This window comes from Lates calcarifer, linkage group LG9 (genome assembly GCF_001640805.2).
Source record: "Lates calcarifer isolate ASB-BC8 linkage group LG9, TLL_Latcal_v3, whole genome shotgun sequence".
Lineage (NCBI taxonomy): Eukaryota > Metazoa > Chordata > Actinopteri > Centropomidae > Lates > Lates calcarifer.
This window is the reverse complement of record NC_066841.1, coordinates 8,896,073-8,908,203: the sequence shown is the minus strand read 5'-3', so window position 1 is coordinate 8,908,203 and position 12,131 is coordinate 8,896,073. Positions and strand designations below refer to the sequence as shown.

Below are 12,131 nucleotides of genomic sequence, written 5' to 3'. Positions count from 1 at the left end.
TCAAAGTGATCAGCTGTTAAAGACATTAACAACATTTAAACTAGAAATATTTCCCACACAAACACATTTTTTTAAGCTTCTGGCAACATTTCATATGATCACTGCAGTGTCTAAAATGACCGACATGACATGACTCTTTCTTTGTTAACGTATCACAGTCTAAATTAATATCCATACATTGTAAATCAAACGTTGGTAGTACTGTGTGGTGTTATGGTTTCACTAATAAATAAAGTTTTAATTTGAATACTAAGGTTGAAAGAGAGAGGTGGAATTATCAATAAAATAACAACATACTTTTAAAAAAAAACACTTTTATTTCAAAAATTACGTTGACATTGTTTTTAGTTATTATCAAGTCTCCTTTTAGCCTTTTTACATAAAATCTATGCTTTTAAGAAAGAAAAACGTGTCCAATACGTCACTTCCGACTTCCCGCGGCTCTACTTCCTGCATGTGCCGACAACATGGCGGCGCCTATAGCGATTCACCTGGAGTTTGGGTAGGCGAATTTAAACTTCTCGGTGATTGTTTTTTGTGCCTGTTAACGCTTCCTGTCAGCGGTCATGCCGAAACTAAACATCGCACGGTCGTTGTAGGGATTTATTTCTGTATATTCTGTCGTAAGAGACCTGAAATCTGCGTAGAAAGAAGCTGGTCTGGGGTTTGTTTATGAAACATCACAGTGCAGTTTCTCCCTTCCTCTGCGCCGAGAGTAGGTAGAGACTATGTGCTGGCTTCACGTATTTAGCATATGAGGAGGGAGGACATTATCATGAGTAGTGCTGGCAGCGGACTCGACTTTTAACGTCCTCTCAGTCAGTCCACGCTGCTCTGTGTAGCCTGTCAAACATTCGAGACTTTAGCCTCGGACTCAGGTCAGACTTAGTTCCCAAAATAAAAGATAAAACCCTGACCTCTGTCCTCCTAAAGAAATGACTAGATTTTAGACTTGGGAGCCTCTAGTTTTTAGATTTGGACTATGCCTGCACAATAAGAATAACTCATACTCAAAAGATATATGAGTGGGTAATGAAATCTTACTTTTTAAAGATGTACATCAAGATATGTAATTCTTGGTAAACACTTTGTTTTGGGGGTTTCTATAGCTACAGCTTATTAAATGAGAACTGATATGTTGCATTAAATCTGCTCATATGTTCCTGTAAATGACTTTGTAGGGAAAATGGAGACATGATAGTCTTAGAGAAATGTTCTTTTAGTACATGTCCTGTTGATTAATTCCACTCACATGTTTTTGTAATCTGTAGAGTATTTTAGCTACTGGACAGCAGGTCAGCTGAACATAAAACGTTCTTGATTCAGCAAAAAAGGTGGAATACAGTTTACGATTCATTCATATTTGATTGGGTTTAAATTGATCTTTTACTGTTTTCCCAGGCATTAACATGTGAGGCAGTTATTTTAAAGAAAATCTCTGAAAAAGCTAAAATAACTACTGACTGAAATAACTTTCTCAGTTTTTTTCCCTCCCAATTATTCAGTCACGCATGGACAGGTGTGTTGGATCATAAATGGTGACTGTGAAAGAACCAAACAAGTCTTGTACCCACTTTATTAACAACAATTAAGTCCTTAGACTGAAATCAGACAAGATGCTTATGGACAAACAGCAGCATTCTATAGTATACAGACAGTACAGCAAAATCTTAAACAGTTAACAATTTAATGCCATCTCACTGTAAAAATCATCACCCAAACTTAGCTGCACATGCTGATCAGGCATTATGAGGCTTGAAAACCGCGACGACTTTTTCCCAGCTAACACCATTAAACAGGTTTGACTTAGAGTTTGATTTGCAATTTGATCATGAAGACACTTTGTCTTAATTGTTTCTTTCAAGTTTGCTAACCCAGACGCACATAACACATAAAACCTTTCTCCCTGTCTGGCCAAACTGCCTCAGGCTCGGAGTAATGGGAACCAGGAATAAATGGGTTTTATATATTTAATGCTGCAATCTGTTTAAGCCACTTAAATTTATGTGTGTTGTTTAAATGCTGTATCTGTAAAGGTGTTTTATCTTGATGGTGGGGACATAAAAATTGATGGTCTACTTCTGACTTTTTTTTGTTGTCTTGATGTTGATGAGAGTTTGTTAACGCAAGTATTAAAACAACAACAGCATTTTCCCTTCCTGGCACATTCAACTCAACTAGACTTGTATTACAGTGTGGTTGTTTGTTAAAGTGAAGTATGTTTTTATTGGAAGAAATTCTTTAGACTAGCATATCAGAACAGCCAGTGTTGATAGATGACATGTTCTAAACACTCACATATATCCATGTCTAAATGCTACAGAAACACACACATAAGTTACCTATTGGACTTTTTCTTTGTCTAGAGGAGGAGCAGAGCTGCTTTTCAATGGAGTGAAGGAGCACCATGTGACTCTTCCAAGCCAATCAGAACCATGTGAGTATCACCTGCCACCTTTCTGCCCATGTCATAATCATAGCTTCTGTTTATAATTGCCACTTAAAAGACCAGTCCTGTGTTTTTGCAAGCTGTAGTCCATTCACTACAGATCACACAGGCTGGTATTGTATGGTTAGTGTTCATGGTACATACAACACACATAAAGACATCTTGGCTGCCAAATAACTTTTTACTGTACAAACAAATTTAAATTCAAAAAATCAATCTTTATATATTATTTATGATAAAATTTACATTTTCTAAAAAGACTGCACGTTAATGCAGTGTGGTCAACCAGCCCTCTGTCCATCAGCACATGAAGGCAACATCTTTACAGACGTTTCACATCATGTCTTTTGCTCCATTGCAACATGATGATGGTTTCAAATTAACAAATTTAAATCTAGACAAGAGGTTCACTACCATGGACTCCATATTGAGTTTGCAGCCTTGTCAAGTTGACTGTAATAATGTACTGAAACTAATGGAAACCAATGGTTTCCTGGCTAGTAGGATAAATGCATTTAAAAATGTAGAATAAAATGTTTGTGGTGAAATCAATGTGTTCTCGTTTTATCAACAATGTTTTAGCTTTTACACTTTCATCAGGTACAATTTTACCTGATCAACATACAACAGCAAAACCTTTGTTGTAATTAGTCCTTATAGAATGGTTTTGACGTGATTTGAAGTAAACTTGAGTATACATCTAAAGACAGCAGATGTGGTGCAAAAATGTATATTTTTAGATAATAATAGCTGCACATTTTACTTACAGCTGTATTAGGCCTCTGGCAATGAAATATGAAAATGAGGAATGGAAATCAACTCAGACTAGGATTTGGGGCTAGAGAGTGAGGACAGATCTTGTCTTGAGATTCGTTTTATTTTGCCCTGTTCTTGAGTCAGATCTGTTTCAATTAAGTAAAACTACAAAAGTGTATTATATCAAATGTGTGTCTTTCTCTCCAAAGAATTGATGAATGGTATATATTTTTTTCCATTTCATTCACAAATTGCAACACAGAAACTGCAGTAGTTTTAAAAATGACCTCTGAATGAATCCCTAAGAGCTTCTCTGTTATAACTTAATCTTATAAGTCATTTTCCTCCCGTCCCTTTCCCTTTTCCTGTCCCTCCTCATGTCATCCGCTTCTCTAACATCCATGTGGCTGTCTCTCCTGCCTCTAAACTGATCCTTTCTGCCTCCTCCACTTGTAAATGTCGCCCACTGGTAATGTCTATACATCTGAAGATGGTTGGTAAAGGGGGCTAAAAGGAAAGTTTATTTTGTCTCTGTGAGTTGCAAAAGAGCAGTTGAGGTGACAGAGCTTAAGTAGTTTTTTTGTGTGTGTGTGTGTGTGTGTGTGTTTTTTTTTTTTTTTTTTTTTTCCCCATCCAAGATAATTTTGGTTGACTTAGCGGGCGTGTGCTCATTTCTCAATTCATAAAAGAAGTTTTCTACCTCCAGGATCCAAAGTAATTAGATTTTATTTTGCCAAGGGATTCAGGTTCCCTCCAACATGGGTCACTAACTCAGCAGGGAGGAGGGAAAACCTGCCTGCAGCCTGAGTTTTACCCCCCCCCCACAAACCTGACTCAGGACCCAGGTCGTTGAGAAAACAAGGAGAGGAAAAGTGTAGGCTGTGAATCGCAGATGCCTAGAGGTTAAAATGTCTTGTGATTTTATATATACGTGTGTGTGTGTGTGTGTGTGTGTTATGGACAGAGAGAACAAACGAGAAATATGTGTCTTTGGTATTTGACTAAACAAAGGGTGTTCATCCACGGCGCTGATGTTACCATGACAACAAAAAGACAAAAGTTGACCAGAACAGGGAATGTCAGCCAGATATGACCTTGCTGCAGAGGCCGACCTGTGTGTCTGCGAGGCTGTTTGTGAGCGCACGGCACTAGAGAAGCTGTGATTTTACCATGTAGTGCAGGTTCATAGTTCACAATTTTAATGTCACAGGGTCGCAGGTGCTGTAACGTAACATTTCCTGACTGCATTTGCTTATCGTGATCTTAAGTCTGGAGTTGTTGTGCGATTGTGAAAATGTTGCACAGAACTAATTTCGCCTTACACCTCAGTGTGAGTGTGAGTGTGTGTGTGTGTGTGTGTGTGTGTGTGTGTGTGTGTGTGTGTGTGTGTGTGTGTGTTTGTGTTTGTGAGAGTAAAGAGGGGGTGCAGTGAAGGCAGATATAATTGGTTCTGAATCCTTCGTATTTCTCTTTGACCCCAGCCAGTGATTGATGACCCTCGACTGAAAGACCCCACCCCCACTCTTTCTCTCTCTCTCCTTCTTTATCTAACTCTCTCTCTCTCTCATACACTCAACAAAACCCCTGTGGTCTAAGGATCATGCACTTTTCGCCTCTCGTATCAGCGGAAAGATGGATAGCTCGCCCACCCCATCCCACCCCTCCAGCCCCCCTCACATGACTGTCATAATTGCACGAAAGACAAGAAAAGCAAAAGGGGAGGAAAGGAGGGAGAAAACTGCATGCACAAAAGAAAAGCGGGCACGGTTTTGAATCAGCGTCAAAATGGCGCCTTTTCCCTCCCCTCCCTCTCTCCGTGTCTCCTTTTCCACCCACGCAATACAGCCATCCCAAGATGCACCAGGAGCCTGTGACGCATTTTCCCCCCTCTTTCTTGTCTGTCTGTTCCCTCATTTTCTTTTCCCCTCTACCTGGACCGCAAAGCGCTATCAAAAACCTTCACCTCTCAGCCTTTCCGTGTCACTGTTCTTTCCTTCACCCCTCGAACTCCTAAATTTGTAGACCCGTGTAACCTTTTATAAGGCAGCCATTAATAGGGCAGTGTCCAACGACTGTTTCTGTTGTAAAAAGCTTAATTGATGAAAGTTTGAATTATTAGCAACATGTGTATTGAGCTGAGGCAATCTGTTTATTTTCTATGTGCAACTTTTAACATGTTTGTGTGTGTGTGTGTGCGTGTGTTTAGAAAGGGGGAATATAAAAGGGGAGGCAAAAGATGGAAAGAGATGAACAGGTGAAAGAGGGTAGGAGAACAGGTTTTACGAGAGAAAGAGAGTGTGTGTGTGTGTGTGTGTGTGTGTGTGTGTGTGTGTGTGTGTGTGTGTGTGTGTGAGAGAGAGAGAGAGAGACACGGAGAGAGCAAATGAAAAAGTAAATGGTCGAGAGGATGAAAGAGCGAATAAGGGGTAATGGTGGAGAAAAATACCAATAGTCAAAGGCAGAGAGAGAGCAAAGAAAGGAGTCACCACAAAGAAGGAGTTATGACTGCTGTAGTGATTAGTTCTGTTTTTAGCCCCCGCAGAGGTGCAGGTCAATATTCACTGCTTACTGCTCTATGTGTGTGTGTGTGTGTGTGGTGTGTGTGTGTGTGTGTGTGTGTGTGTTTTGCAAGGGGAGGTATTTGTCTTTTTTATATGGAGGCCTGGAACCGTAGAAAACTAGCACTATCATTATACAACTGAGCTGGCCGACAGCACTGCAATTAACCTGAGCGCCATCCACACAGGCTCAGAGGCGCATGTGCAAATGCACACGCTACACACACACACACACACATGCACGCACGCTCACACACACCTTATACATATACATCACATATCATCCACACAGTCTGTCGCCCTCATAGCCACAGTGACCGGGCAGGTACCTCTAGAAATCGCTCTTTTTTTTTCACATATCCTTTTTTTGTTTTGTGAGCTAAATGTTCAAATTTTCCAAAGTATGCCCTTTTGCAGGAATCTATTTTTATGTTACTTTGTATTTTATTTAATCTTGTGTGTATTTGTATTTTATATTTTGCTATCCTTGTTGCTTGATTGGAATCAGAAAGTGTAATTTCCAAGATTTTGTGGACAAATAATTAAACTGTGTAAAAGACGCCTCCTCCACAGAAAATAAAACAAAACAAAAAAAACCCCATTTTGCATAAGATGTGTGGACCCACTTTTGAAATTAACAGCACATGTCCTTTAACACACCTCTCTCAATATAATTTCATGAGGTACAGGTTTTTGGTGGTGTATTTCTGGACAGTTTTAGACACCAGGATGTCTCACCAATTTAGACAAATTATAAACCTGCATTTGGTACTTGATAGAAACTGATGACTGTGTACTGGTTTAATGTGATATTAGCTGCCTTTGATCCAGCTGAACTTGTGTACCCCTGAGTGATTCGACGCCTCCCTGCTACGGCTTCACCGCTCTCCTTACACCTGGCTCGAGATGACTCACTGTTGTCCTCTTACCCTCGTATCTGCTCCATCTGCTGCTGCCGCTCTCTTTCTCTCCTGTTGTGTATTTACTTTCTCTCTTTTGTTTATTTACTCTCTCCTTGCACATTTCAGTACCTCACCTCTCTTGTTCTGTCGGTCCCGTGTAAACTGGTGAAGGAGGCCGGTACTGTTAATTATGATGTCGTGTGTATGACCCTGTGTGTGTGTGTGTGTGTGTGTGTGTGTGTGTGTGTGTGTGTGTGTGTGTGTGTGTGTGAGCGATTGCAATTCTACTCTGAAGTGTTATCACGAGTTGTCGCACATGTGTACATTAAATGTGCAGCTGTGATCATACACACATGTGAACACACAACCAGGAAATGGCAACAAGAAAATATTAAATTTGTGTGTTTTGTTTTTACTGCATTTACCTGCATTTACATTTGTGTGTCCACATTATACCACTATTTATATAGGGAAACACACCAAGCACTAACACACACCTAGAAATGCTCAAAGGCTCTTAAAACACCTTGAATCTTAATGTTAACGATAGCCAGAACTATAATATATTCATTGTTGGTTGTTTAGTGGGGATTTATCCTAAAACCTCTCATTGTCGTCGCCTTTGTGGTTGTCAGTCGGTCTGAGTGAGGCTCAACCTATTGTTGAGACGAGGTCAATCTGATTGTTCAAGAGGTCAGACTCGGAAAATTTAAGCATTGCTGATATTTAAGCTCAGGCGAAAAGCTGTGTGTTTAATGTTCAACTGTAACCAAGAGAATAATTATTCTGAAATAGGATTTTGCTGTTTATTTCATTAGTTGTGCAGTGAAATAATCGCCACAAGTGAGAGACGAGAGAGAAATATATTTGGATTTATATTTTTTTAAGGTGGACATGCTGTTAGAAAATGCCTTAATATTTCAGTTATTTTCTTCATTTTTAATTTTTTGAAATTGCATGTCCAGCTGTTGATGGTTTCTGTTTTCTGGACTGTTCAGTTGTTTCAAATCATTCATTTTATTTCTTTCTAACCAAGGTGAATAATGTCGCTCTTGGCCATTGACATCAGTCAACCCTCCCCCCATTTCCAGTGTCCTCCCCCCACCCCCCACCCCCAAACATACACATACACTCATAAATATACATGCACACAGACACACACACACACACATGTACACAGCCTCGTCCCGCCTGGTGCCTCTGTCGCGTCACATCGACCAGGGGGCTGGAGCTGTGCACCTTGACCCTTAACCCCTAACCTGTGACCTCTGTTGTCTGCCTCTGTATGGGCTTTGTATGTGTGTGTGTGTGTGTGTGTGTGTGTGTGTGTGTTTTCTAGGGGACGTGAAGCAGCTGCTGGTCTGGATCCAACGGAACCTGCTGAAGGAACGGCCTGAACTCTTTGTCCAAGGAGACTCTGTGTGAGTGTGTGTGTGCACTTGACACACACTTGATCTGTGTACAACAATATAACCGTCAAGGATATGCTGTGCGTTGTGCAGCCGCTGGAACAAAAAAACTAAACCACCAAAAATGACTGCGATATTTGATAAAAATTGCTTTTTGAGAAAAGCTTTCAGTATGTTGAAGAATTGAAAATGAATCTGAACCAGAGTCTTTCTGAAGCATTTCTCCTGCAGTTTCAAACTGCTGAAGTGCTGAAAAAAAACAGTCTAGCCTTCAGGTTATAGGTTTCACTAAGATGATTACCTGTGTGCAAGTGTGTGTGTGTGCACATGAGCTGGTGTGTTTGTAACCACATGTGTGTATATGTGTGTGTGTGTTTGGGTCCAGGGCTCACAGCGGTCTTATAGGACTGGCTGACTTTTACAGCTGCCTTTGTGCAGGACTATTTATAGCACCACCTAACCAATGAATGGAGGAAAAAGCTGGGCTACCTATAAACCTTATAGATTATATGTGTGTGTGTTTGTGTGCACTTTGTGTTGGCAGCATGTTTTTTTTCTTTTCTTTTTTTTTTTTGAGTAAATCATCATCAAGGTGTTTCCTCATTATTGTTTAAAAAGATCTATGGGTGCTGTATGTGAGTAGTTTACAGTCTTTACCTTTTTTTCTCTTCTTTTGTTCTTTCTCAACACAGTCCTGTGTGTGTGTCTGTGTATGTGTGTGCACATACACTTGTGCAGACACAACACGTCCGTTCTCACAGGTTCCTCTCCCACTGCCCTTTCTCACTGACGTCATAGAGCATCTACAAGGTGGAAAGAAGCTTGTTTGAACTGTATGAGGGGCATCAGTATCTGTTTCAGGCATTGTCTCACCTTCCACATTAACTGAACTCACTGGCTTTCAGAGAAAAAAAAAACACACACACATCTGTTAAGAAGGCTGCACCCAAAGGTGCCTGTGTTGTTACCCTCCCCCATTATCCCCATTATCCTCTTTCGAAGGGTGGCGATTTTTTTTAAAGCTTCATGTGTATGTTATTTTTGGGCCCCCATTAATTTCCAATGACAGTCTGTTTTTCCCCCCGTTTTCTCTCAACTCTTTTACCTCAGCCACTTTTATTTACAGAAGAATCACCATTATGTTCTGTCCTTGTTAGCCAGAAAACAGTTTGGGAAAAAAACAGATCAGTTTAAATTACACAAGATTAGCACTAATTTCTGATCCTGTATGTGATGTAACATGAATATAACACACACAAAAGCACATATGAAGTCACTTACACTAATACATGTATTAACATGAATATACCAGTGTTGGTCTCGAACATAAACTGGTTGTCTATTAATTAATTAATGTAATTAATTAATTAATTAATTAATTGTATACTGTGAAGTGTTGAAAATTTAAACACAGGATTTGATTTCTTAATGTCTCTGGGGTATTTTGGTACGAACTGTAATGAAAAAATGGGGAAAAAAAATATATGCATTTCTTTTTGACTTAAAAGAATAATTTATTTCAAGCAAATTCTTAAATATTTTTCTAGTTACTTTCAGGTATATTCATCACTTACACTACACTAATTTGATTGGAATTGTTAGTTAAGCTGTATCAGCAGTCAACTGATCCCTGTGTCTCAGTGCATCACTGCCAAAAGTTGAAGAGTAAATTGTAATTGTTAAGAATTAACAGGGATTTCATGAGTTATAGTTTATTTATTTATTTTCAAAATATGGTTCAGTTTGACTGACTTACATTCAGAGAAAAAAATCTAAATCTCCTGCCCAAGATTGAAGCAATATTTTTTTATTTCCCTTTGATTAAACATCATTTAAATTTTGCTTGTAGCTAATTTTGCTGCCTTTTTTTGAAAACAACTTGAATGTTTTCTCTCAATTGTATTTATTTATATATTTATTTGAGGACTGCTATTTCCCTTCATGTATACAAAATTAGTATTTGTGTGTGTGAGCTGTTTAAATCTGTGTGTTTTATGTGTGTGTGTATGTGTGTGTGCACATATGTTTGTCAGTTACCTCTGGGAAATGCGTCTCACTCTAAATGGTGTGTTTTTTTCCAGGAGACCTGGGATTCTGGTCCTTATCAATGATGCAGACTGGGAACTAATGGTGAGCACTAGGAGCCATGTTCACTGTCAGATGGTGTGGAGAGTGTGTGTTTGTAGCAGTGTGTAAAAAAATGTAGTATTTTTCATTTTGTGCTCTTACACTACACTCTTGCACTATTAGTGTTTTTTGTTTAGTGATCATGCATGCAGCAGTGTTTATGCCTTCAGCCTGTATGCAGAGATCCCTATAATGATATAAAATGCTTGTGTGGACGTTTTAAATCAGGAACAGGAGCACTGTTTGTGTGTGTGTGTGTGTGTGTGTGTGTGTGTGTGTGTGTGTGTGTGTGTGTGTGTGTGTGTATGTGTATGTGTGTGTGTGTGTGAGAAGGTTAGCCCGTATGTTCACTGATACTGAGACTGTTCATTTTCTCTGAGTCAGTTAATGTTTCATATAGCGTGGAAGCAGCTGCAAGACAAGTTTGTCCTTGGGGTCTCGTACATGAACACATATTTACATGCACAAACAGTCTGAATGCTTCAATTTGAATCCATCGATTCAATTACAGAACTCAACACAGGATGTAAATGAAATGAAAAGTTTGTCATTGATTGGACCCCAAAGGGAACACAGGAGTAATACATACATTTGTGTTGGTGAACACACATTTCTGCTTTGACTTGTACAGATGTTGAATATTGAACATTGTGTGTGTTTTCTGAACCTTAGGGGGAGCTGGATTACCAACTACAAGACCAAGACAACATTGTGTTTATTTCTACTCTTCATGGTGGATAGAAAATGAGTGGGGAATACCAACACATCCTTGACTTCTCTGTAACCCCCTTTTTGTCCACATCCTCTCCACTCTTCACTCCCAGCCCCCCCCCCCAACTCGCACATCTCAACAACAAGTCACCCCATTGGACGCTGTGAACGTGTCAACCTGCACCGTGACGACAGAGGTGATTGATGTTTGTCCGCAGAAGTGAGTGGAAATTCAGAGATGGTTACTGAGAAAAATGCGGAAGCTCTGAGACAGGAACTCTGTGGACCATTTCGTAAATAACAACGATTTTTTTTTGTTTGTTTTTTAATCTAACTGGACAGGCTCAACGGGGAGTCGCATGAAGCTCTGGGTGTACTGGTCAGCTCACAGGTGCCAGTGTAAATACCTACAGTTAGTGTGTGTACCTTCATCTCCCTACAGTGTCTGTTCCAGCATGACAGAAAGACAAAATGAACGTATTTGAGTTCTACAGTGGCTTTCTGGTCATGAGAATATTAAAGAAAAGGTAACACTTTAACCCCCACTAATTAGCATTTATAAGCTGCAAATAAACATTTAGTAAATTGTTCATAACACACTATAATGTAGTTATATGCAAGTATAATGTCATTTTAAGTGTTTATTATTAAGTATTTGTCAACAATTATAACTCTCAGATGAATATATACTATAGTTTATATAATTGCAGCTGTGTTATATTATCATTCACTCCCTGTTTACACCAGCAACCAGTTATGGATGCTTCACAAGTGGAGTTATAGTTGAAATACCTCATTAATACATTACATTATAAAATACACTTCTAAACTTACATTACAGTGTGTTACAATTTACTAAATGTTTATATAGTGCTTAAAAATGCTGATGCTAAAATTAAGTGTTACTAAATAAAAGTTTTCTTTCTTTTTATGACAAAAAAAACTTTAATTATTTTTTAAAAATTCTTCTAAGTGCTTCTGATATTCGAAAAACTATTAAAACCTTAAAAAATACACCCATGTCTGAACCTATATAATTTCTGGTATTACATTCTCAATTATCAAAAAATATTTAAGCAATATGCTAGACAATTTAGCTTTATTTTTACCTATATCTCTGGCAGGAGTGTATATTTTCATTTATAAGCTCAGTGGTGAGATTACGAATCAAATGTGTAATTAATTAGGAAAATTTAATTCTCATGTACCTTTATACCCC

At 38.9% G+C, this 12,131-nt stretch overlaps 1 protein-coding gene across 1 annotated transcript; it reads left to right on the top strand.

Annotated features, from left to right (window-relative positions):
- Nucleotides 1–430: 430 nt before the first annotated feature.
- Nucleotides 431–11,926, top strand: urm1 (ubiquitin related modifier 1). The gene is made up of 5 exons (XM_018670529.2): nucleotides 431–502; nucleotides 2,367–2,437; nucleotides 8,005–8,086; nucleotides 10,156–10,204; nucleotides 10,874–11,926. Exons 1-5 carry the CDS (start codon nucleotides 468–470, stop codon nucleotides 10,940–10,942), a joined length of 306 nt encoding a protein of 101 aa, XP_018526045.1. The 5' UTR covers nucleotides 431–467; the 3' UTR covers nucleotides 10,943–11,926.
- The last annotated feature ends 205 nt before the right edge of the window (nucleotides 11,927–12,131 follow it).